The sequence below is a fragment of the Rhinolophus hipposideros genome, assembly GCF_964194185.1.
Source record: "Rhinolophus hipposideros genome assembly, chromosome: 5".
In the NCBI taxonomy this organism is placed as follows: domain Eukaryota; kingdom Metazoa; phylum Chordata; class Mammalia; order Chiroptera; family Rhinolophidae; genus Rhinolophus; species Rhinolophus hipposideros.
The window spans coordinates 60550575-60578242 of record NC_138051.1 but is presented as its reverse complement, the minus strand read 5'-3'; the positions used below and the strand labels follow the sequence as shown (position 1 = coordinate 60578242).

The 27668-nt window shown below is 39.9% G+C and overlaps 1 protein-coding gene across 2 annotated transcripts in view; it reads left to right on the top strand.

Annotated features, from left to right (window-relative positions):
• Positions 1 to 27668, top strand: part of CDKL1 (cyclin dependent kinase like 1) — a 49848-nt gene that overhangs the window by 8861 nt on the left and 13319 nt on the right. For both annotated transcript variants that reach the window (XM_081047647.1, XM_081047646.1), the window contains exons 3-4: positions 14874 to 14995; positions 26970 to 27042. In XM_081047647.1, coding sequence (XP_080903773.1) covers positions 14874 to 14995; positions 26970 to 27042 — 195 coding nt within the window. The remainder of the gene's footprint in view (positions 1 to 14873; positions 14996 to 26969; positions 27043 to 27668) is intronic.

Below are 27668 nucleotides of genomic sequence, written 5' to 3'. Positions count from 1 at the left end.
GTCACACATTCACAGGGTCACCAGGACTCACAGCTGACTCAAGGGCACGCAACACACACATAAAGATGAAAATTGGTTCTTGGGTGTGAAGCAGAAAGTCTAACTTTTTTAGTGTCTGAAGCTTAGATATACAAACAGTACATATAGAGATAGGCAGTTTATTTGTGGTCTTACAATTTAATTGGGAGGTGATTAGGAAAATAATGTGTAAAAAAGACTCCTTTGGGGGACAAATATGAAAAAAAGGCCCATATGGGAAGGTGAGAGTATGTATTCTCATCTTTGTTGGTGGCAAACCATACATTTTTTGCCCTCTGAAATAATCTGTATGGTTGTGGCATGAGAATTGCAAAGAACTGCTATTCCAGTGAGACTGTTGAGTGTGTACTTTGTGCCAGGAACGGGCTTTTATTTGATTTTAATTAGTTGTGAATAGGAACAACCCACCGAGTGTTCAGAGAGCCCCTTTTTCCTACTGTCTCCTCACTTTCAGTAACCTTCCAGTGAGGCTGTGGGCTGTTTGACTGCACGGGGATGGGAGCCAGTTAGGAATTACTGTTTCTGATGTGGTTCATAGCGATTGGGTGACCTTGGGCAAGCTCCTGCTGGAACCTGACCCATCTTATCACCATGATTTATGTCTCTGTTTGGCGTTGCTTTGCTGACTTTTTGCTGAAGGCAGCAGAGTACTCTTGGGCCAAACATCCAATAGCTGTCAAACCACCTGAAGGTTGCAAGGGCAGGAAAATAGAGGGTCAAAAAGAGCAGTAACGTAGGCAAGAGAAGCACACAGGTGGGAAGGCAAAACAGGTGGGGCTTAAACATGGTGCTAGGACCAGAGGGACGCTGACGGCGAAGCACTTCACCAGTCTCTCCAAGAGGTTCACTACTTTAGAATAGCAGACCAGAAATACTGCAAATTACCATCCTGGTGATGGTAATGAGCAATGGGAAGTATGACCGGCAGGGTTCCCTGTTATCTAACACATTTATTAAATGCTTAATTCTGTGTGCTCTTAGGGCCTCAGGGCCCCGTTCCACTAAACTAACAGTACCATGTAAATGCTCCCTCGCATTGAAATCTAAGTAGAGCTTTTATAATTTTAAACACTTCTGCTTCCCCCAATATTAGTTGAAGGAATATTTCCCCCATGTTAATTGAATAATATTCCCCAACTCAATAAAAGTCTCAATGGGAAATCTTATGACGTCTTTAAGAATTTAGTCCTGCTGTTGCTAATTGGTACTCATCTCTAGGTCCCATCTCTTCAAATTGTTCAGTTGGCTTGTTGAAATGGATTGGTAACGTGTTTCTAAAAACCATTTTAGCCATGATCAAAATTCTGTGTTATGGTTTACATGAGATTATAAATTCAAATGTCGGTGGGAAATCACACTGATACATCATAAATGAGCAAATTTATGTGAGTCATAAATGAGACAAGGTGAAGAGGTGGAGTCTAGGGCGACTGCAGTCTCGTGTCTCATGTAAAGTGGGGGGCCACTGCTCAGCTCCGCAGACTGCAAGCCCAGCATGCTGATTTTCAGAGTCTTTCTTTGAAAAGCCAGAAATCAGAATTTTATGTACAATCTCCTGGATTCCCTCCACTGTACACAAGTTTTTGTTTTGAAAAAAGTTTCAAAATATATAGAAGTGGATATAGAATAATACAATGAATACCTCCTGCATGTTCTTAACTAGGCTCATTAATCAGTTTTTAAAAGTCTTCATTTCCTTTCTGTCTCTGTTTCACACACACACACACACACACACACACACACACACACACTCAACACACACACACACTTTTTTGGATGAAACACTTTCCTAAGTGTACAGTGTGAATCTCCTAGAACAAAGACATTCTTTTTTGTAACCACAATATGATTTCCACACTCAAGAAATTTATCATTGACTCAATACTATTATATAATATACAGTCTGTGCTCACATTTTTTATATTGTCCCAATAATAGTTATATAACTAGATATATAACCATATGTATATATATATATATATATATATATATATATACACATATATATTTTAATCTAGGATCTAATCAATGACCATACAGTGCATTTAGTTGTTCTGTTTCTTTAGGACTCCTCTAATCTAAAACAGTTCCCCAACTTTGTAGTTCTTTTTTTTGGTCTTTGATAATACCGACATTTATGAAGTGTCTAGGCCACTTCTTTTGCAGAATGTGCCTCAACAAAGTATAGGTTGTCTAGTTGTTTCCACATGATTTGATACAGGGTAAATTTTTCAGCAGGAACACTACATGAGTGAGGATATGTCCATCACACTAGTTCTCATCAGGAAGTACATGATGTCTGTTGGTCCCATAATTGGTGCTTTCAGTTTTACTCTCATGGTTAAGATGAGTTTGCCATATTTCTCAACTGTAAAGAAACACTTTCCCCTTTATAATTAATAAGTAATCTGTGGGGTTATAATTTGAAACTGTGTGACTACCTTGTTCCTCAACAACTTTTACCCAATGATCCTTGCCTCAATTGGTTATAATAAGTTATTGTAAAATGGTGATTTTCAACAAGTCTTTCAACATCAATTATAATTTTTTCAGTAAAAAAAGTGCTTTCTTTCACCCCCCCCCCACCTTATACATTTACTTTTTAGTATCACTGTGAATTCGTGGATCTTCTTCTTTCATTCAACATGTTACAGACCATCACTGTCATTCTTCTTCTTGATTCTCAAATTGCACACCTTTGGCCGCTTGCAGCTCCTTGAATCTAGCACCATTGTCATGACAGATGCCCATCATTCCTTGAGTACTTCTTTACAATGTGCACAACAAAATGTCCCAGGCTCATCCTGCCTCATCGCTGGAATCAACCATTTCTGCAATGAGCCCCAGTTCCCTTTTAGTGAGAATGAAATCTGACTTTAAAGCATTGACAAGTAATTTAAAAATTTTTAAACACCATTCAAGCCAAACAACATATATGTGTAGACCGTGTTTGGGCTGCAGGCTCCATTTTGGGCCCTCGGATTATACAGCTTTTCATTATGTGTAGATGTTCTCAGTGGACTGGCAGAGCTGGCCCCTCACTGCCCATTACTAATATACAGATAGATGTTGGGAGTTTATGGAAACTGGTCGTCAACAGCGTAGAAGACAAAGCAGAGCATTCCCTTGCCCATGGTGAGAGAAACCAAACAATCCCCTTATCATCATCTCTCTTTATTTGTTCAACAAGTGGAGACCTGTTTAATTTTATTTTTACAAGATAACATTCTAACTGCAAATAGTAACAGACTTTTTTGTTTGTTTATTGGAAGATTTTTTGCCTTAGCTCATAAGGTGTTTATTTAGAAAGATTGTATTCCTGCTGTGTAGTGAACTGCTAAATAATAAAGCTGCTACGCAAATACTTCAAGAACAAAAGAAGCAGAAATCAAGATTAAACACATACCACCATTCAGTGCCCTAAATGCCCCTACACACATCCTGACACACTTCTTAGACTCCAGAAGATAAAATATAGAGCAGGAGGAGGCAGAAAAAGTGATTTTATAATGCACAGGGACGAAAAATAAATTTTGCTATTGCTTTTTTTTTTTACCACTTAAATTATTTTTATTTCCAGCAAATAAAATGTATAGGTAGACAGCCTGTGTTGCATATAGTTATTATAGAACAGTCAAGCCACACTAGAAAGTAGTACTTTTTATATGGAATGGAAATTTTAAAAAACGAGCCAGGCTTGAGTCTTTCACTTTAAATTTTTTTTAAATGTTTTAATTCACTTTTTTATTTGGCAGGATTTATGTTTCAGGCCACAAATTTACTTTCAACAGGCATATTTTCTTGCTAATTATTAACATTCTTTATTATTTATTAACTTGAAAAGCACTATCATAAAAATGCTGTTGGATAAAATTGCCAGGTTGAAAATCTTTGAACTTTATTTTTCTTTTTGTTAGAATAATGAAAGGTGACTTTCTGAATCAGCTGATGCTATCACCACACATAGAAACCAAACTGTTTGTTTTGTTTTTGTTTTCTGAAGGGGAACAGGACTTTATTGGGGAACAGTGTGTACTTCCAGGACTTTTTTTTTCCAAGTCAAGTTGTTGTCCTTTCAGTCTTAGTTGTGGAGGGCACAGCTCAGCTCCAGGTCCAGTTGCCGTTGCTAGTTGCAGGGGTCTCAGCCCACCATCCCTTGCGGGAGTCGAACCGGCAACCTTGTGGTTGAGAGCATGCACTCCAACCAACTGAGCCATCCGGGAGCTCAGCTGCAGCTCAGCTCAAGGTGCCATGTTCAATCTCAGTTGCAGGGGCAGAGCCCACCATCCCTTGTGGGAGTCGAGGAATTGAACTGGCAACCTTGTGGTTGAGAGCCCACTGGCCCATGTGGGAATCAAACTGGCAGCCTTTGGAGTTAGGAGCACGGAGCTCCAACCGCCTGAGCCACTGGGCCGGCCCAAACAGTTTGTTTTATAACTAACAGTACATTGCTGCACTAATTTTTGGCTGTGTCATTGTTCATGTTCATTTTGATCACTTTTGTACGATTGCTTCTTTCCTGGTACTTTTCATATACTTTATTCATCACAATAAAACAGATCAAGCATCCACTGTGCACACCCTTAGCCTGTGCTGGGTTTAGAGAAGACTCTAGAAGAGATCACAGCCAAGGTCTCTGGCCAGAGGACCAGTCTGGCACATTCTGTTCCATCCATGCTATCTACAGCAAACCTAAAATAAATAAAGTTCAGTAGCACCCAAAATTTCCACCCATGATTCCAGTTTCTTCAGTATTCCTCCACTCCATATGTCACACTCCCTCCTTCTCTACCTGTCCCTGAAACAAAACATTAGCCAGGGTACCTACCTTTGGGGTTCTTAGCATTTGGAGGAAATACAGAATCGAGGCAGCTTTCCTTTACCACAGCTAGTGTTAAAGAATGATTCCTCAGCTATCCCATGATGGATGCCGACTATTCCGCTCTAGGCTGGAAACGGTGGTAATAATTAAACAGCTTTTTTAAATACTGAAAATAGCTGCCCCCCAAGGCTGATGTATTAACTAGCTCTCTGAAACTAACTTCAAAATATCTATCTTGGTTTTACAATATAATGAAGAGACCATTTTAAAACCATTTAAAACCATTTGTATTTCTCCACTGCCGTGGTCCAGCACCTTCAAGATTCCAGCTGGTACATATGAAGCATGTCTTGTAATTCTTTGAGTACAGTTATTTCCTCCTGGAGCATGAACCATATTGTCTCAGGCACTGCTACAACCTCTGTGGGCCCTGGGAGGAGGTAGGGATACAATCAGGAGGCACGTGCCTCAGTGAGGTATGTTCAGGTCTCCGGTGAGAGCAAGCATTTCGTTTGGCAAACGGGCAGAGAGGCTGCTTCTCCCAACCCAGAGAGGTGAGGGAAATTTGAGGGTTTAAGGTTCTCAGGCTCATCCCCATAAATGTCCCTATCCCAGACCACTGGGTTCTTCTCTTTCTCATCAGAGCCCTGACTTGGAGATAAGAGGCCTGTTGCGGCTGTACATTGTTGTTGTTTTTTTTTATCTCTGCCACTCTTAAAATTAAGTCCTGAGCCTGATTTTAGCAATCTGTCCAATGACTGCAGAAGATAAATGTCTCTGTAGTTACCGCCATCAAGGCCTTCTGACTCCCATGGTTGACAGGTGGGTGGCTAACTCGAACCTATCATTACCTCTTTTCCTTTTTCAGTGAACTGAAGGTATTAAGTAAAGCCAGCTCATTCAGTAATCCCCATAATTGCCATTGCCCCATGCTATTCGTGTGCCACTGCTATTGCATAGGCCTACCTGCACCTCATTCAAAACCGCCATAGATGAAAGTCTTGGTAATTGTGTTGCTGCAGCTCCGCAGTGCTGCCTCTTGCCTACTTACCACCAGCTGTAGGGGCTTTGTTGCCATCTGTCTGGTGGTTGGTCCAGTTCCGGAATCCCATTCTGTAGATGTGCTAGTTAGGACCACTTCTGGTACCAACTGTCTTAGCAATCTTAGCCTGTGCACCACCAGAAAGTAAAGTCTGAGATAAGGGACTCTCTTAGTAGCTTATTTTGGGAAGTGAGACTAGGGAGCAGGAGTAGGGGACAAGAGAGAGGAAAATAGGGAAGGAGGAAAAGCCACTGCCAGAGGAAACAGAGACTAATCCTGCCAGGTCTCTCTGGGAGCTCAAGGACCAGAGGAGGGGAGCATTTACCCACCACTCCCTGTCCCCCATTGGTCAAGGGTTCCCTGCATGGAGTATGACCTCCTGCATGTTAGAATCATCCCCCCACCATCCCACACCTCATCACCCCCAAAGATACAGAGTGCAGCTGAGGTGAGGGGCTGCAGGTTACGCCTGCACAAAGCTGGTTGCTGCAGCAATGGTTAAATTAAAAGATGTACTGAAAGTATGCGAAGCGAGACACAAGAAGTGGCTAAAACCCCGGCTTCCTTGCTGTTCTCAAACATTCCAGTCGGGTCCTATACAAGAGCCTCGGGAATGGTAGTTCCCGTGTTCTACCTGGAACATTTTTCTGGATATCCTCATGACCCTCTCCTTCTCCAGATCTTTTTTCATTTGTCACCTTTTCAATGAGGCTTTCTCTGATCATCCTGTTTTAAATTGCACCCTCCCACGATGCTACGCCCCCACCTACTTTCTTTCTTTCCCTAAGACTTATCACCATCTAGCATGCTCAAATATGACCTCCCGGAGAGCAGAGATTTTTGTCAGCTTTGTTAAATATTGTGATCCAAAGCTTAGAATAATGTCCGGCACCGAGTAGGGCTCAGCATATGTTTTAAATAATAATATACAATAAATGAATATGTGAAAATAGAATAATTTTGCATATATTTAATATACTTTCCATTTTCATATATTCTTATAAAATTACTCAGTAATTTGCTTTCTTCATTCAACAATACGTCATTTTCATTAGGTCAATAGGGAGACCTCTATTCATTTCATTCTTTTTAGTAGCTGCATATTATTTACTATTTCATGGTTTGACGATATCACAATTTATTTAACCCATCCTCTTCTATCAAAGGACATTTGTTTGTTTGTGTTGTTTCCATTTTTTTGCCTCCACAAACAATGCTGCAATAACTAGCCTTGTACATATAATTTTATGCAAAAGTGCTTTTATTTATATAAGATATATTTCCAAAAGTGATGTGCTGGGTAAAAGGTGTATGTGTGTGTGTTTCAATAGATTTTATTTTTAGAAAGGTTTAAATTTTAGAAAAATTGAGATGGTCATATAGAGTATTCACATACACCCTGCACCGAGTTTCACCTATTATTACTAGGTTGGTGCAAAAGTACTTGCTGCTTTTGCAATTGTTTTTAACCTTCCAAACTGCAATTACTTTTGCACCAACCTAATAGCATCTTACATTAGTATGGCACATTAGCTACAATTAATGAACCAATATTAGTACACTATATTAACTGAAGTTCATACCTTATTCATATTTTCTTAATTTTTATCTAATGTCCTTTTTCTGTTCCAGAATCCCATCTAGGATACTAAATTGCATTTACTTGTCATATGTCCCTAGTCTTCTCTTGGCTATGACAGTTTTAGACTTTCCGTGTTTTTGATTGTCATGATAGCTTTGAGGAGTACTGGTCAGATGTAGAATGCCCCTCTGTTGAAATTTGTCCGGTGTTTTTCTCATGATTAGACTGGGGTGATGGGTTTGGGGAAAGAAGGCATCACCTGGCCGAGATAGTGTTTGTCAGGTTTTTCCACTATAAAGTTACTCTTTTTCTGTCTCTCTATGCTGTACTTTTTGGGAAGGAAGTCACTATGTGTAGCCCACACTTAAGGAGTGGGGAGTTAGGCTCTCCTCCTTGAAGGCAGAGTAGCTATACAAAATTATTTAGAATTCTTCTACATAGGAGATTTATTTATTCTCCCTAATTAATTAATTCAGTCAGTCAGTCATTCATATCAGTATGGACTCATGGATATTTGTGTCCCCCATCAAAAACAATTGCTTTTGTTTTAGCATCTTGGCACTACAAGATGTTCCAGGCTCATATTGTACTTTTCCTGCCCTATCTAGAATTGTCCATTTTCTCCAAGGAGCCCTGGTTCCACTTATTGGAGAATGATGTTAGAAACCAAGATCTGAGCACTAGGTGTACTTGTTGCTACTGCAGTGTGGTTGCTTCTAGGCCCTTTCAGCTGACAGAGCAAGGTAATATACTGTGTTTCCCCGAAAATAAGACCGCGTCTTAATTTAAGTTTTGCTCCAAAAGATGCATTAGGGCTTAAGTTCAGGGGATGTCATCCTGAAAAATCATGCCAGGGCTCATTTTTCCAGTAAGGTCTTATTTTCGGGGAAACATGGTTTATGTATATACCAACACATGTATAGAAACGTATCTACAGTTATTTTACATATAGTTGTCTGTACCTATATTAAGCTAAACATGATGAGTTCATACTGAGGTCTCCAACTCAAACCAATGGGTTGATTAGATCATGGATTCTGCTAGTTTCCTCTCCTTGCTTATCTGTATATTCAGGGAGAAACCTGGCTCCCATTATCCGGCACTCATTTACTTCATTGTTGTTGCAGTATACATACATAGCAGTGTCAGAATTGTTCATCTATACCCCCATGGGAAAACAACTTATCAATAAGAATACAGGGCTTATGTGTAGTACCTTTAGTCTTACAGACTCTACCTATTTACAGAGTTACTTAGGTCAGTACATTTCCCCTCTCCCCCTTCAGTGAGGTTGTTTCACACATTGTGATAGGTTCTTTTGTCAGAGTCTGCATTCTATCCTATGATTCCCCAATCTCCTCAATGATTTTTTTAAAATTTGCGTATATTAAGGTTCACTCTCTGTGCTTAAGGTTTTGATAAATTCATAATGTCACAAATCCATATCATAGAAAATAGTTTCACCGTCCTAAAAAAAGCCTGTGTTTCATTCATTCTACCTTCCCACATATCCTCTGAACCCCTGGCAACCACTGATCTTTTATTATCGCCATAGTTTTGCCTTTTCCAGAATGTTATATAATTGGAATTATATAGTATGTAGCCGTTTGAGACTGGCATCTTTCACTTACCAATATGCTTTTAAGTTTCATACATGTCTTTTTGTGGCTCAATAGCTCATTTCTTTTAATTACTGCATAATATTCCATTCCATGGGTGTATCACAATTTGTTTATCCATTTATGTATAGGAAGACAACGTGGTTGCTTCCAGTTTTTAGTGATTATAAATAAAGCTGTTATAATCACTTGTGTGCAGGTTTTTGTATGGACATACATTTTCAAATCATTTGAGTAAACACTTAGGAGTGTGAGTACTGGATAATGTGGAACAACTCTGTGTAGTTTTATAAGAAATTTCCAAACTGTCTTCCAAAGTGACTCTCCCATTTTGCATTCCCACCAGCAATGAATGAGAGTTCTTGTAGCTCAGTATCATCACAAGCATTTGGTGTTGTCAGCTTTTTATGAATTTAAGCCATTCTAATACATGTGTAATAGTATCCCATTGAGATTATCTTTTCATATGTTACTTGATTATTTGTATTTCCTCTTCTGTGTGTTACCTATTTATGTCTTTTGCCCGTTTTCCCACAGATTTGTCTTTTTCTTCATAACATATAAAGCTTCTTTTGATATTAGGGCTATAATCCTGTATTTGTCATAATTTGTCATAATTCTGGCAGATATTTCCCAGCTATTTATTTATCTGTTGCTATTGCTTGTAGTGCTTTTTTTTAAAAAAAACAAACCAACATTATTTATTTATTCTTCATTACACTAAAATATACATAAAGCTGATCATTTTAACAATTTTATGTGCACAGTTCAGTGGCATTAAGTAACTCACATTGTTGTGAAAGCATCGCCATCATTCATCTCCAGAACTTTTGTCATCTTCCTAACATTATTTTATTTTTTATGTAGCCAAACTTACATGTCTCTTTTCTTTTTCTTTTTTTTAAGAATTTATTTTTTTAATTTTATTGGAGAATATTGGGGAATAGTGTGTTTCTCCAGGGCCCATCAGCTCCAAGTCATTGTCCTTCAATCTAGTTGTGGAGGGCGCAGCTCAGCTCCAAGAACCAGCAACCTTGTTGTGGAGAGCTCGCGCTCTCACCGACTGAGCCATCCGGCCGCCCCTCCTGCAGCTCAGCGGCAGCTCGTTGTTTTCAGTCTAGTTGTGGAGGGCGCAGCTCACTGGCCCATGTGGGAATCGAACTGGCAACCGTGTTGTTCAGAGCTCGCGCTCTAACTGAGCCATCCGGCCGTCCCTCTATGTCTCTTTTCTTTTGGATTTCCGGTGTTGCTTTTTAGGTCATACAAAGGTCATACAAAGGTCATACAAAGGTTCCCATCCTAAGGTCATACAAAGGTTCTCCTACCCAGTATTTATATTATTTTATATTAGACATTTTAATATATCTGAAATTTATTCTTGTATATGGAATGGTGTGATATGGTTCTAATTTTCCTGATGGAGAGCCTGTTTTCCCAGAATTATTATTAAAGAAAGCACATACTTTTCAACTATGTTGAAGTACCATCTTTGTCATATGTTAATTTTCCTTAAATACTTGGATCTGATTCTAGGTTCCATACTACTTCTGCTTGTTTATTTCTATGCCACTGGCCTGTTGGCCTCCTGATGAGGAGGATGAAGTGGAGGAGAAGGAGGATTACAGGCACTTTATTGAAAATTTTATCAACTGGTCAAGCAAGTTGCCCCCACTAGTTTTTTCAAACTTGGCGATTTTTAGAGAGTTATAGTTCTGTATGAACCTAAAAGTCAGTTTATCTAATTCTAAAAAAGATCCCATGTGGATTCTGATTGGAATTTCATTACATCTACATATTATTTTTATAAGAATTGACCTTTTTGTGATATGAATTCTTCAGTGGTATCATTTTGTCGTGACCATACTTATACTTCCAAAGTCTTTAAATTGGGTGAAGGTGAACTTTAGAGCTTTCATTGTGAATCAAAAGCAAAATTTGGTACCGCAACTATTAACTCTTACAATGAGTTGCATGATTTAGTCGAGAACATTCATCCTGGTGCGAAAGAAGAATGAAAGGAAATATGAAGAACCTTAATTCTTTCTCTGCTTCTTAGTTTGGAGAAGGTCTCAACCTTGCTCAGTCTCAAGACCTTGAGAGTATTATAATATGCTGGTATAGGAATATTTGGGAAGTTTCCAGGATTGTTATTATAAAGTAGGGAGGTGGGTACATTACTTTTCTCTATTCTGGGTGTATGTTAATTGACAAAAGACTCCTGCAAAGATGTCTATGTAACTAAGACCTAGTTTCTTAGTTGATTTTTGAAATCAATTTGATTTTTGAAATCAATTTCAAAAATTATTTTTAAAAAAATAAAAAACATATACCCCCATGTTTAGATAGCTCCCACTTTCTAAACTTTAATCTCTGTTCTTTTGTTATTTAACCCAGTTGTGGGAGAAGGAGAATGATTTTGAAAGAAAACAGGATATGACCATTGAGAAAATGATCTGCTGTTTTTTGTCTAAAGCATAGATAGGATAAATATCCCCCATTCTTCCTACAAATAGACCAGAGAATCCTTGACTCTTGAAGGATAGGAGAGACACAGACGTAACGGTCTCTATGCTAGTCAATCTGGAAGCATGTGACCACTGAAGACCCCCTTGAGTAGAGGTTACAGACCCAATACAGGGGCCAGGCAGGTGTGGGACAAATGATTCACTTCCACAAATGAATACACCTTTTCTCCCTAACTTTTTTGAAATATAAGTGGCACATAACATTATGTAAGTTTATAGTGTGAAACGTGTTGATAACTTTATAAATTACTAAAATGGTTACCACCATGGTATTAGCTACCACCTCGATCCTGTCACATAGTTACCATTTCTTTTTTGTGGTGAGAACATCTAAGATCTACTCTCTTAGCAACATTCAAATATATGATACAATATTATTAGTTATAATCACCAAGCTGTAATTAGATCCCCAAATTGTTAAACTTTTAACTTGGAATTTGTACCCTTTGAGCAGCATCTGCCCAGTTTCTTCACATACCTCAACCCCTGGTAACCACCATTCTACTGGTTTCTTGTTTGTTTTCTTTTTTAGTTCTTTTTAGATTCTACCTATAAGTGATATACAGTATTTGCTTTTTTCAGTCTGCTTATTTCACTTAGCATAATGCTCTCAAGGTCCATCCAAGCTGTCACAAATGGCAGCATTTCCTTCTTTCTCGTGGCTGAATAATATTCCATTGATAATATACTTTTTCTTACTTGTCTTGAAATATGCAGTCATTTCTATTGCTTGTATGTTTTCGTGCTTTTGATAGAAACATGGGTACATTGACTATCTCGCTTTTAACTCTAATATAAGAAAATTAATAATGCAAGAGTGATGATAAAGGCCAGCTGTCACTTGGCCTTCGTGTCCAGCAGTGGTAGGGACTGTGGTGAACTAAAGCATACAGGCCTTATCTAAAGTGAACAGCTGCTTCTCAGCCCCAGCTTACTGATGCCACAGAGACTGCAGGCCCGGTATTTCTAGCATTTTCAAGAGATTTCTAGCATTTTCAAGAGAATCTTGATAACCAGGTTCTTAAAGTAACATTTTCTGGTCTGAAATGTTGCCAACTAGTACAAAAAATGCTGTGGGCTACACAGGCCAAACATTTAACCTTAAAAATTGTAGGTAGGAGCCTGAGCTCATCACCATGGACGGGTGGGCAATGAAGACATAGGGCTGATGATGAGATGAAGGACGCTGTCCAAGAACACAGCATTCTCAGCTCTGCAGGGAACCAAGTAGGGCTCAGGTTAAATTCAACTGATAAAAAGGGAGTCCTTTCCTTAATATAGGACAAAATGTTTCACTTCACAGCATAACAGGAAATACCAGTATTTAAAACAGAGTAAAAATAAAAGGGAGACCAAAGTAAAACAGCAGCCACAAAGAGGGAAACTTTATACATGAGAAACTCCATCTGAGTTGAGCGGCCCAGGCTTCCAGATATAGCATAAGTGAAGGATGTCGTGACTGGCTTGGTAACCACGGAGATCCTCCAGATTGGGCCAGCCCAATTCAGAATGCTGAGGAGTAGCAACAGGCCTGAGGCTTTGGCTTCACATACTCATAAAGAGGAAGGCAGTATACTCCAATGAGCCCTGAACTGCATCTTTGTAGTATATATGGTAATTTAGTCTGTTCTATTACGATTACGTGTATGCATAATAAACGTAGTGAGTAAGCTTGTGAGCATCCATCCTTCATGTTGCTTGGTTCTGCTAGTCTAATTCCTCTGTATATCCCTAAAGAAGCCCATTCAGTATTGAGGTAGAAACATCCAAACCCTCATGAATGCAAACATTCACAGTGTTGAACTATGATTGGAACCTCCAGGCTGCTGATTGCAAACTGGTTTTAAGACCAGAGGTGTCCCTCTGAGTTCTGCCCCTGAGGCCAGAGGAGTTAACAGAGAGAGAGACAGATAATGTGGTTTGAGATGCTGAATGCATAGGACCTCACCGCTTCCAGGGAGGTCACACACCCCTGCGTGGGGAAGCCCGCCACACAGCTCTCGGCAGCATCCGTCCCCTCAGACCACTTCCTTCCATGATATGCCCGTGGCCTCATGGCATCATGCTCTGTTGTCTTCTCTCTTATCTTGGGGGACCTTCTTCCCTTTCTCCTCATGCAATACACATCTGCGTGCCGGGTTCCTTGGGCCTCTTCCCTTCTTCCTCACTCTTCTGGGCAGTCGCATGCATGTATCGCTGCGCGTACACTCATGCAGACTCCCGGCTTTTACCTTCAGCTCACACTGCAGCCAACCTGACTACCCGTCTTGGATATCCGAGTCCTCACCAACCCAATGTGCCAAAAGCGGTAGTTTCTGCTCCCTCAAACCTGCTCCTCGTCTCATTGATGGCCCCACCATCTGCCCCCTTGTACAAGCCTTTGGGCATTCCTGACCCCTCCCTCTCCGTCACCCCTCACCTCCAGTTTATCACTGCATCCTGACTGTGCTAATAACAAAGGACATCTCCCAGCGGGACCTTTCTCACCACTCCCTCGCCTTCACCGGGGCCCATGTTCCAGATACACACCTTCAGGCCCAGCAGATTGGAGAGTCTTCCTCCTTTTTCTGCTTTAAAGTGTTGTATCCACGTAGGAAACATGATTTGCTCACTCATTCATAACTATCAAATGCCTATGACGTATGAGGCCCCATGCTGGGGTCATCATTCCGAGTGAACAACACCATCATTCCGAGTGAACAAGAGAACACGGACCTTGATGGCATGGGTCTTACTTCTATTGAAAGTATCTTTTATATCTGTTGACAGTAGAGGACATTAAACAAGCAACTGAACAGTGATTACTAAGTGATCCTTACTTTGTAATTCCAAAGGATCCTGAAGGACATACCCTTTGGGGAGGAGGGCTATGAGACATACAGGGGCACTGAACCAGTCTGGGGCCATCAGGGAAGACGTCCATAGGAAGGGACATTTCCTCTGAGGCTTAAGGGATCACTTTCTATTAACTAAAAATCCGCCTCCCCTGCCCCTGCTCTTATTCTCCTTTCTTTCCCAGCCTTCTCATATCTCTCTTTGCCTTCACCAGCCACCTGGGTTATAATCACTTCTCACTTACAAGCCACGAACAGCTCATAGAAGTAAGACAATACTGTTTGCAGCCTCCTTCAGGCCAAGACAAGAAACTTCCTAAAGGACAAACAGCTTTCTTCCTACTGGATCCAAACTAGAGGAAACTGTCTCTCCCAACTCATATTTAGCATCTTCCTTTTCCTGTTTTCAGCAACTCAAGCATCCCAACCTCATCAACCTTCTAGAAGTTTTCCGGAGGAAGCGGAAGCTTCACCTGGTGTTTGAGTACTGCGACCACACACTTCTCCATGAGTTGGACAGATACCAAAGGGGGTGAGTGACCCATCCCTGACAAACAGAACACAACGAAACACACTGTGGGAAAACGGCAAGGGAAAATGAGCCATGACTCTTTCTCAGATTAGGCGAGAATAGCCAGTGTGTAGACAGCACACTCTGCTGCTGGGGTTGACAGGGAAGGAGGTACCAAAACTGTTGGGAAAGAGATCATAAGTAATCATTTTCATGAAGAAAGCAGCAGCATTATTAGGTTGAACTTGATTTCTTTGGTGCATTATCTCTGCATAGATGCTGACTCTCAAAGAAAGAAAAGGAAAGATATGAGTTATCTGTGCCTGACTAGGAAAGTGTAAGGACAGGAGGTTGAAAGGAAGAGTCCAAAGACCATGGCTAATAGGAAGTTTACAGCTAAAACGAACATGTTGTTTCATCTGAAGCAATCAGATGTCTGGCCTGCTGTATTGGGCAGGACTCTTTTGGTTACAAGTGACAAAAACCCAGCGAAGCAAGTGTGGGTGAAAAAGGAATGTTGTGGCTGTAACTAGGAAGGACTGAGGGAGACGTTAAAGGCTCCACTGAGCTTCTCTCTCCTCTCTGTAGCCCATGCAACTCTTTTGTGCATTAGAAGAAGGCTTAGTGAGCAGACAGAGCCTTTGTTTGAAAAAAAGGGGGAGTGCTTCCTCTGGTTAAGAGTAGCCTCTTTTTGTAGCCAGAGTGAGCAGAATATAGGCTGGATTTTGGCTCCCACCCATGCTCAGGTGGTTGTCTTAGGTAGAGTACCATAGGTGGTGGCTGTTCTCTGTCTCTGTCTCTCTCTCAACTCTTCTTTGTGTTGGCTTCATTCTGCCTTGCAAATGAGTCTCTCTTATAAGGTAGATTTTGGAGGTGTGTGTGTGTGTGTGTGTGTGTGTGTGTGTGTGTGTGTGGTATAGGATGGAAGGAGTTAGGAGGGGGAAAATATGATAGAAAGCATGGCAACAGGCTTTTATCAACCTATGTAGCCATTCTAGAAGGAAGGAAGTTCTAGAAGAAGGTAGCATCTACATATAAAGTCCAGTGGACACTCTGATTGGCTCAGCTCATGTGATGCAACAATTCCTGGAACCAATCACTGTGATCAGAAGGAGAGGGTAGAATGATCAGCAGGCTCTGGGAGATATAATTCAAAGCAGGTCAGTCAAGGAAGACTTCGTGGAGGAGGTGGCCTTTGAATTGGGAGGTGAGGAGGTTTAAGAGACGTTGATCAAGGTAGGATATCCCATCTTCTCCTTTTGCTCTGCTCCTGGGAACCCAACTTGGCTGAGTGCATTGTACAAAACGCTGGGGACAAAACGCTGAGTGCATTGTAGATCAGAGTGGTAGAGTGGCACCCCATCCTGGCTCACAGGCACATTTAGTAGCTAGAGGCTGGGGCTCTTTCATCAGAGCTTGCAAACCTGGGCTAAGAGCTTGCTCTGCCATGTAGTGGTGGTTATATATGATCTGCTGTGACCTGCAGGCAAATGGGATTAAAGTGGCTCGAGGTTTGTTAGTGACCATGGCACAGGTTTTCTTGTTAATTTACACAACCAGAGTCAAAAAACAGACACCTCCCTTCAGAAAGTTACTGATACAGAGAAATTATGTGTTCAAGAGAGAAAATCTTTAGTATATTGATATTTGCTATTTTGACAGCTTGCAAGTGACATTTCAGGTTGACTTAACACTATAAGCTACTTGTGGCTGTATGGTACAAGGAAGGTATTGCAGGGAGTTTGGTTAATCATGTTACATTGAGTCACTTGGAAACACTGATAATCGGGGGTTGAAAGTAATTGGGAGTCAGTTCTTTTTTTGGCATATAATTTGAACAGAAGAAAAAAAGGGCAGGACGAGGTGTGATTAGAGTTTTGAAAGCAGATTTTTTTTAACTCCACTGTCTAAAAATATGTTATCTATGTTCCAGGAAATAGACAATGCTTTAATATGGAGGTGGATTAAAGAAGGGAAAGATTAGAAGATATGTGTGGTTAAGTACAAACAATTTTATTCCAAATGACAACGTGCTGTGGTTTAAATATAAGATTGACTTAAGGAACGCTATTAATAAATGAGCAAGTTTAAAAAGTAAGATTTATTCTAAGCCAGGTCATGTCCGTTTGTTTTGAAGTTTAAGGATTTTGTTTGCTTGCTTGTTGTAAAGTAAAAGTTACTTTCCCTTATACTATTTGGCAATTCTTCAATCTATTTTAAATTCTGTTTCAAATTTTTGCTTGTCAACACTGAAAAGTAAATGTCATTAAATTGTGTTAACCAAAGATTTTGAAATTCATAGGAAAACTTTTTTTTAATTTTTCATTTAGAGATCTCATACTATAAAACTTTGTAAGTACGCTGAGGGAAAAGTGGGTCATCATCATCTATGTGAGCTTTGGCAAGTTGCCTACAGGTGTCCTCATCCGTAAAAAGGAGAGTTTAGTACCAGATAAAGTGTAAGGGAACTTCCAACTCTATAATGCTATGAATTGATGATCGAATATCCTAGAAGTTAGAAGACTTTGGTTTTCCTTTAGTTTCATATTTGATCTGTCAGGCAATATCAACAAAGGATAATGCTGTTGTTTTCCCTGCCTGGTGCTAGGGTGTGTCCTCCTTAGGTTTGCACACTTACTGTAAGAATGTCCTGTGATCACTGGATTACTAAGTACAAATTTCTAAAACTCGGACTGGATCATGCCACTTCCCTACGTAAAATCCTTTACTAGCTCCCCAAAGCTTTGCTAGCGTGGTAAAAACCCTAGCATGGGATGCAGCTTCTCACTCACTCTACAAGACACCCCTTTCCTACCTAAGTTTCCCACACCATGGAATCATTTGCAGTCTAAAGCTTCAGTACTTGCTGTTTTCTCAGCCTGGGTTGCCTTACTTTGTCTACTTTGCCTACCAAACTCCTACTTCTCCTTCACATATAGCTCAAATGTGACCTCTTGTGTGATAGATAGTCAGAAGTTCCTTCCTCTAGTGTCTGTAACATCTTCTGGGGTCATTTACATCACACACCCCATTTGTCCAGTAAACTATTAATATAAAATCTTCAGCCAGAGCTGTGCCTTCCTCACCTGTATGTCCCCAGTATCTTCTAGCTTAATTGTTGACACTTGTCGTGGAATGACCGCGTTAGCAAACCCATAAGTGGACACTTATAAAATGATTTTAAAGAAGAGGAATCATAACAAAGTTTTGATTCTTTTTCATTTTAAGATAGTTACTTTGATTTTAAAATGCTAAAACTCAATATTGTCAAAGGATATTAATACAACTGCTGGAGCAACCTTTCCAGAGGGCAATTTGGCAACGTGTATTAAAAGCCTTAGAGACATAATCCACACCAAACAATTCTACTTCTAATAACTTAACAGAAGAAAATAATTGAGTATATATGTAAAGGTTTTGTTATAGAAGTGCTCATTGTTAAAGTATTGTTTATGATGACAGAATTGTAAACAACAGAACTGTCCAATGATAGAGGATTGGTTAATTATGGCGTATCTTTGCAATGGAATACAGTGGAGCCGTTAAGAATCCTGCTTATAGATAAAACATACATAGACATGGAAATATGTTCATGAGTGGTTGCAAAATGAAAAAAATACTATGCTATAATAAAAACACATATTTCATTTTCACAGAACTTACATGTAGATAGGAGAAAGAAAAATAAGTAATACACCCATTTTTAAATGATTATCTCTGGTATTTTTCATTTTATTTGTTTTTTTTTTTTCTATTTTCTCCGTGTTCCATTTATTATTATGGTAATATTTTAATTATTAACAAAAATCATTGCCAAATTGGGCTCAAAGACTTCTCTCTATTGTGAATCTGAAATGGACACTAAGTCATCTTCTTATTAACATGTTTGTAAGTTATTGTACTCCTCTGGAAAGCTTTTGAAGCAGATTCAAATCCATGTTGATACTAACAAGCCAATTTATGCCACAAGATGTGTATCCTGCTACAGAGATATAAACATGTCTATCGTGATGCCGGTGCTGTGTCCATGTTCATATTTGCCCTCATACAAGCGTATTACAATTCCTTATCTTCTGTAGGTGATAATATGCTTTGTAATTATTATTACATGAACTATTTGTCTCTCCTATCTCAAAGTTTTGTAAATGACTAGTTTTGGTGTTCTCTCCTCATTTTTCTGTCCCTCTGTAAGTACAGCCAGACACAATACTTCACTGATTCTTTCCTGCACAGATACCATTGCCACCAGTTCCTCCTCTGACTCCCATATAGTTTGTTCAAAGAACATTTGTTGGTTAAAGTTGTTACTACAAGTTTTCAGTTTCTGACAGTGGAATTCCAGAACTTTTATAGAACCCTAAAAATCTCTCTTTTTTCAACTAAAAATGGTTTTTTTGTTGTTGTTGTAAAACTATTTCAGTCATCACAGAACCATATAGAAAGAAATAAAATTAGCTTGAGAAATTGTTTTCTAAGTATTTTTCTATGCACATATATATGTTTACATAGATTATACTCTATATACTGTTCTTTATTTTTTAAGCGTATTTGGGAGTTGTCTCCTTATTCATACATATCTACTTCTATATTTTTAAAGTAGCTATATAGATTTTCATTGTACAAACATACCGTTGTTTCTTTATTCAATCCCCCATTGATAAATATTTAAATTGTTTCTAGTTTTCTACAGTGAACAAACATTTGCACAGATACGTAGTTCTATAGGATAAATTCCCAAGAACATATTATTTCTACAGGAGTTTGGCCAGTTCTCTCTTCTTTTGTTGTAGCCTTGTATAGAAATCAAGCTTTGATGAATGTTGGTGGTTTGGCTTCTTGTAATATCACAAATATTAGAAGAGCAGTAGTGGAAAGGACAGCTGCCACATTGAGAATGCTGGAGAGATACACGTTATTTCGTCATCATCTCTCTTAAAATTTCTAAAATTTTAAAAAATCAGTTTGAGCTCTTCACTTTCCCACAACAGTTGTTTATGTTTCTCTCTGTTCATTTCAATTTTGTTATTAGAACATTAGGGTCACAGTCCATCCTGCCCCAGACACTTGGAGAGACAGAAGATTCCTTTCTGAGAGTTATGTTGTGAAACCAACACAACGCATCAGGGCAGAGATATGGAGAGCAAACTTACAGAGATAGAATGGCTGCTGGGCTTGTTAGAGTTGACTGCATGTTTATCTAATGACAAGACCCTCCTAATTTGGAAATGGCAATTAAGCTATTGCAGCCTAATGGCAAAAATCAGTCAAATTGCCTATTTTCCTTCATCTAGATTCTTTGCTTACCAAACACCATTCTGATTATAACTTGACTTTGTTTATGGAATTGCCTACAAAGAGAGCATGAGCTGGTATTCAGGATTTGAACACGGATGAATAAATTGGCATTCTGGTTTTATATATCAGGCTAGAAAATGTGTTTAATATTCACCTGCCCCTTTGAAATGGGTACTGTCTTGATGTGCTGACAATATTAAGTGTCTGGGTCTGCAAGCTTGAAGACCATTGTAAAAGCAGCCAACCTGCTGGCTGCTTGTCCAAGCAAAGCACCACTTTCTCTGTGCTGCTGTGATGAGATGATTGTTTTCCCCTCAATTCTATTCTTCACTTAATAGTCTTTCATATGCATTTCTATGTATGTTGCAATATAATCTTTAGATCTATTATGAATAACTGTAAGATTATACATGTAGTTACATTACCACCTAACCATTTCTCCATTGTTGAATATTGAGGTTGGTTTTAGTGTTTGATAAATGATTCTGTTATCAGACTCTTGCTACAATAGATTTCTCTTCTTTTGAACTTTTCCCCTAGAAGTTCTCAGAATGGAATTATTGGGTTGTAGGGTTTGCCAAACTGAACCAATTTACCTTACCACCAATGTTGTGCATTTATATATTTTTTCCTGTTACTCATATTGGTTTCTATTATTAAAATATTTGATTAATGAATTCTATCAAATATATAAGGAAGAAAAAAATAGCAATCCTATACAAACTCTTTCAGAAAATAAAGGAGGAAGAAACATTTCCCAAATCATTTTATGAGGCTATTATACCCTGATACCAAAACCAGGTGAGGACATTTCAAGAACAGAAAATGACAGACAAATATTAACTTAGTTGCAAAAATCCTTAGCAAAATTATTAGCAAATCAAATCCAGCAATAGAATATAATATAATGTAATATAATATAATTTAATGTAATATAATATAATATAAGATATATAATATAATATAACATATCATATAATATAATGAATGATGTACTGCTATTTCTTGATTTATCAATTTGGAGATGATCCATAGACTTCCTATTATGATAGATGAGAATTTTGCTTTCCTACACCATTATTCTACTCCCATAAAATAGTTACATTAAAATTTTATTAATTCAATATTCATGGTTCCCATTATTATGCCCATGTAAACATTTCTTATAGCTGAGTATTTTATTGTACTAGGGATTCCTTTTGTACTTTTTTACAAATTAAAATTTGCCTTGCTTTTTAAATTTGCTTAATATTCTTTAATCCTATAGCTAACTTTTCTCACTTTTTTTAATAGCATCTAAATATACTTTCCCACAGGATAATCACACCAGATAATCCATTCATTGCTTCTTTTTTTCACTTTTTTTTTTTGTCACATCCTGCCTCCATCTGCTGCCCCCCGTTCTCCATCTGCTGCCCCCCGTTCTCCACCTGATCTGATCTGCCTGGCTTGTTGGACTCAAAGCCCGCTGTCCAGCTGTCTTCCCGGGACTTCCCTTTGCTGTCATCCTTGGAATCCCCTCTGCATTTCTCTACAGTTGGATTTACTACTTCTGGGATCTTCTGTCTTCCTCTTTCTAGGTTTACTTATTTTAGCCAAGCGGATCCATCTCCAGTCATTCCCAAAGATGGTACAGTCACAAAGAAATCTAGACTACAGACATTTCTAAAGACATCCCATCCCCCAATCCTCATCTCTCCTTGGAGTTAAACAGTTGGGAACCCTTTCTGTTCCTGGAGGTGAAACAAACTCCCAAAGTGCAGGAAGAATGCCGTGAGTTCACACTGGTGGAAGACTAAGGAGTGTTTTCCTCCTCCACCTCTTCCTACTAGTAGAAGAAGGGTTCCATTCCACCCTCCCTAGAAAGAGTGCCTCTGCTGAGCTGAGTGACAACACAGTGGGCTTCTGAGGAACAGTTGTAGCTCTCAATGAGGCAACTGAAGACCCCAAAGAAGACTACCCAGGGAATGAAGACATGCCTTGCTGAGCCCTTCCCTCCTTGGTTTGGGACAGAAAATAAAGCGAGTGTCCTTGCTCAATTTTCTCATACCCTGCCTGGACCCACATTTCTAGGTCCGGAGAGCTGACATGTTTAGGAGTACAAATCCCACCAGACCTGTCCAGCTTGCTGGGAGCCTAAGAGGCCCAGGCTGGATCCTGTCTCACCCCTCTGGAACACTATATGCTAGGAAAAGGAAATGGGGATATGGTTTGTCCGAAGTTCAATAGCCTAGTATCATCTGGAGGAGAACCAGGCCCAGGAGAAAAGCTCAAACACCGCTTCCCTCACAGGTTAATATCAAGTTTATACATGATTCTCTGAAGGGACAGCTTGTCTTTGAGCTAGAATCCCAATGGGGGCTCTTATAGGCAGTAAAGAATGGGAGAGAATTGGGTCCCTTCCCTTCCTCTCTGTTTCAGTCCTTCCCCACTCTGCCCCAGAGCTCAGCCATGACCACCTTTGCCACCAGTTGGGAAACAAACACGATAAAGTGGAGTGAATTCCTTAGCCTTGCCAGCATACGAGTAAGCTGCAACTTTAAGAATGTCTGCTTTAGCCCAAAGGGTTTGGCCAGACACTCAGACGCTTCCAAAGCTTTTAAGTTTGTTTGTTAAATGTTTTCATATTTATTTAAGATAGTATAAGGCAGAGGGCATGGTGATGACAACTGTCAACATGCCTGCCTCTGAGTCACACTGTTCCAATCTGGGAGGGTTGCTTTCTACGCCTGGAACGCAATTATCACCTTGTCATTTTCCTTCACCCTCCTCCTAGGGGTTTCCATTGCTTCCCTCTGTGTCAGGTCTTGCACGTTTCTCTGTTTTATGTCATCTTCTGTGGTAGCTGACTCTTTTTTGGTAGAGTGCATCCTCCAGGGGTTACTGAGAAAAAGTGTATGAGAGGGTAAACATATAGAGAGAAACAGGGAGAGAGAAAGAGAGAGATTGAGACCTCGCCCTTGCATGTTTATAACGTCTTCATTTTCTCTTCACACGTGATTTATAATTTTTGTTTGGGTATAGGTTTGTATGTTTGTTTTCGGTTGAAAATAATATTCCTTCAAAATTTTAAAGGCATCTTTTAAGTGCCTTCGATCTTCTAATTCTCTTCAGAAGTCTGTTGTCATTCTGTTTTCTGATCCTTTGTGAAGCCCTGTTTCTTTTGTGTTTCCAGAAGCTTGTAGAATCCTCTCTTTGCTCACAGCATTCTGAATTATGAAAATCATGAGCCTTGCTTTTCATCCACTATGCTGGCATTTGGTGGACCCTTTCTGTCTGAGAAAAAAATTCTTGAATTGTTTTGTTATTGATTTCCTATACTTTATTTTCTCTGCTTTTTCTTTTCCTGGACCTTCTGTTATTTGGATTTTGGACTCTGGTCCTCTTGTCTTCTTATAGTGTCCCGTTCTCATTTCACAGATGAGCGTCTTTCCTGTTGCTATCCTTTCTGAGGATTTTTTTTTTTTTTAAATGTGCTCTTCACTCTCCATGGTTCCCGTATCTTTTAAGTTGTTTTCTGTATGCTTTGGTCTCTGACTTTCTTATTTGAGACTTTTCTTGGGCATTATATAATCTTGGCTATATGTCTATGGTTAAGAGTAGGGAACTATTGGAAGCTCTGAACTTCACTGTGGGGTTATCTGGCTGGGCCATTTGCTGGGGGAACCCCAATCTTCAGATCTTTCCTTCTGAGCTTCCTCCCAAAAAGTCTTCCAGTACTTTATCTGAGTAAAGTCTGGCTGTCAGCTTTCTCAGAACCTAGTGCGGGAGGAGGACTGGGGAGTCTCAGTATTCAACACGTACATACACAATCATTTAATCCCCTCTTTCAGAAAAGTATCCATGTTCTGAACTGTACCAAATTTCTTCTGTTTTATCCTCCCCAGAAAACAAAACTCCAGCCTTCTGCTAGGTAGGGGAAGTGTTTCCTATTAGAAATGAACAGGAAGAGGATCTAAGGATTTAATTGTTTCCCAAACCGATTTTCCACACTCTTCCTTCCCTCTCACCTACATAGCAATCTTGGCTACTAGTTCTGAGCCTTCTGAGGATTCTTTGGGGTAAGCTGGTTGCTGTTCCCTCTCCTGGCTTAGGTTTTAGCTTTCTAGGATCTGTCATTCATTCGACTGCTTTCCAAATTTCAAAATGTATTGCTATTATCTTTTCTCCTGTTCTCTCTTATCATGTGGGGTTTTGTCTTAAACAAACAAACAAACAAACAAAAACCCTCTTACTGTAGTTCTAGAGGGTTTGAGGAGAGAGTGAAATTAGATGGGTTTGTTCAATCCACCATCTTAATCAAGAAGCCCTTTGAAACATTTGCTTCCGTTGGCTTCAGTGGCGTGTTCTCCTGAGTTCATCTTAGTTCATCCAATGCTCAGCCCCCTCCAGTGCTGGGTCCCCCTCTTCTTTCTGACCTCTACATGTTTCAGCGCCTCCAGACTTCGATTTCCTCTTCTTTTTCTGTATTCACTTAAGTGGCCTCCTCAAGTCCTAGGGTTCTACATACCATTAATATGCTTTTGCTTCCCAAATTTATATTTCCAACTAGACCTTCCTGCTGAATTCAGAATTGCCTACTTAGGGTCTTCCCTTGGATGTCCAACAAGCATCTCGGTTTATCCACCCTCCTCTCCCCAAAACCAGCTCTTCCCCCTTCATTCTCCTCAGTAAAAGGTCCCACCGTGAACCAGCTACTTCTGGTAACCTTCGTGTCATTACGTTCTTTCTTTCTTTTTCTAACATCCAATCACTCAGAAACTCCTAGACTCTGTTTTTAAAAATATAACCCACATCTGGCCACATCTCATCACTTAACCACTGTCTCAGATGTCGTTAAGCAGAGAAGCTTTCTGGAATACTCTATCTATATAAGATAGCATCCCTTCCAGCATAGCACCCTCTGTACATACCTGTATATCCAATTCCAGCCCAACACCACTGAACAGGCTCTATTTTTCTTTCTTCACATATCTGTAACCCCCTTCTCCAACAGTAAAAACCTGGCTCCTATCATCATCAGTTAAAAAGGGTCTTAGAGCCTGAGGCTCTGGCATTTCAGAGAAGAAATAGAGTAATACCTACAGAAGTGAAGTGAGGGGCTAACCCAAGATGACACTAGGAGATGTGTACAGAGTTTTTACGTTTGGGAATTGGGTAGTAATGTGCTCAGCCTTAGAGGAGCATTAATGATAAGCTATTATAATTTATTTTAAAATGCTCCTTTGAAATAATTTATTTTGGGAAATGTTCTTAGAGACGAAAGTTGCCTGGCACTGATAACCTTATATCAATACTTAATTTGTTAAATAATCAAAATATATTCCATTTTTTTCTGGATAAAAGGTAAAGGCTGGGGGAAAGCATCTCCCCTGAAATGTTCCCTTCTTAGTTGTACTTTTTTAGACATGTGAGTTTTTCTAGCACCTGTGCCTATATATACCACTGGAATAAGGAAGAGAATTTTGGAGAGAAGGTACTTCAAGCCTAGGGACATAGTTCTCGTGCAGAAATGTCCCAGCTATTCTTCCTGGAAGTGGCCTCTGCATTTCTTTCACGTTGTCCTCTCATCTGTCTGAAAGGATTTCCTGAACATGTGGTCTGTGACCTTGGAGCCCCTCCTAGAGGCTTTTTTGGATCACCTTAACACAATTATACAAGAGTTTCCTCCCTGGTTTACTTTATTAGTTCTGGCTGAGGACCACAACAACATTGTCGAATGTTTGATTCATAAAAACAGTAAATCCAGCTGGTGTGGGGGTGGATGTCTCTGAAAATAAATGTACTCTTTCTGTAGTCGGTTTCACTCATTGCCTGATTTACATATATATATATATATATATATATATATACACACACACACACACACACACACACACACACACACACACACACTTAACAATGCTCCCCAAGGAAGTGCCTTTTTCTGATACCCACAAAGGACCTGCTGGGGCTACTGGTTTCCTGGTCATATAACCTGAGAGTCAGAGAAGTGCTGGGCACTGTGTCATCCTGTTTAGATGCTATGATAAAGGACAGGCAGAAAGATGAGAGGGGGGTGCAGCTAACTACCAGCAAGGAGCAGTGTGGGCGAAGAACCAGCATGCGATTGTGCGTTTTTATTTATTGTTAGTTTTTGTTACATGGTGCATAATGTAAACCTCTTCCCTATCTTCAGTAAAATCTTCTTTGCCTTAAAAAAAAAAAAAAGTGTGGCCTAGGGAGCCTGGAGAAACCATGTGCCCACACATAGAAGATGAGTTCTGCAAAGCCATTAGTTTGGAGAAACGTGAAAAAATAAACAGCATCTTTTATGCCACCTATTAACTAACTTTCCATCCACAAAAAGCTTCTTATAGGCACGGAGCTCAGGTTCCCAGGCAGGTTCCCAATGGTGTCACAGGTGTTTGAGGTCGCGGGTCATCAATACTTGTTGAAATCCCTGTGGGTCTTCCCTCCCTGTAGAAGTAGCTGGTAGCACTGTTGTTAGCTTGCTGTTCCTAGAGAGAAGCAGTGCGCTGATCACATGTCCTTTACACGTAGGACCTATGAAATGACATTTCGATGAGTTAGAGGACGCTATGTGCTGCCCAGGAGTTTTCACTATTTAAGCCTGTCTTAATTTACTTTTTTCTTTTGTTAACTGGATTCCGTGGCTACACTGAAAAATGTGTTTGTGTTCCTTCTTTATTTTCATTAGGGTACCAGAACATCTCGTGAAGAGCATAACTTGGCAGACATTGCAAGCAGTTAATTTTTGCCATAAACACAATGTAAGTCCCATGATCTCCCTTGAAACATCAGAAGGCTGCCCTTAAGCTGAGGTGGAGCCTCTGCTCAAAGTTATATCATCCTTTTGTGGATGTAATTTTTCACCCAAATCTCCTTAAGCCTGGTTGGGGTAAGTAGAGGCGAAAAATGCCAACCTAGCTATTCCTTCTTGTTCAGGTTACATAAAAGATGCATTTTTATGATTTTGAGATAGTAGTTATAGATGCATGCTGATCAGAAGCGTCTCAGATTGAAGGTAGCCTCCCATTGACTTGGAGCCTGTAGGGGTCTGGTACTCTGAAAACGCTCGGAAACTGGGGAGACCCCCACACGACACATGCCTATTTGGTTGCTGTAGTTAGAGTCCCAGGCACAATACACAAGTGCTAGTGTCTGCTTTGGTGAGATATGAGTGCCAGGTCTGAAACGAAGCAACCCGGTGGCAGCCTGTGACGCTCAGGCCATAGCGAGGCCTGGCAGACGCACAGTGCTCCCACGTGGCGTGACTTCCCAGGTGCTGGGAAGCCTGCTGCCTCCCTGCACGCAGAAGCCACATCCCACTATGAGAGCTTCATTTTGGTCAAGGGCAGTTTGACTGCAATATGTCATCCTACCAAATGCCAGGGTC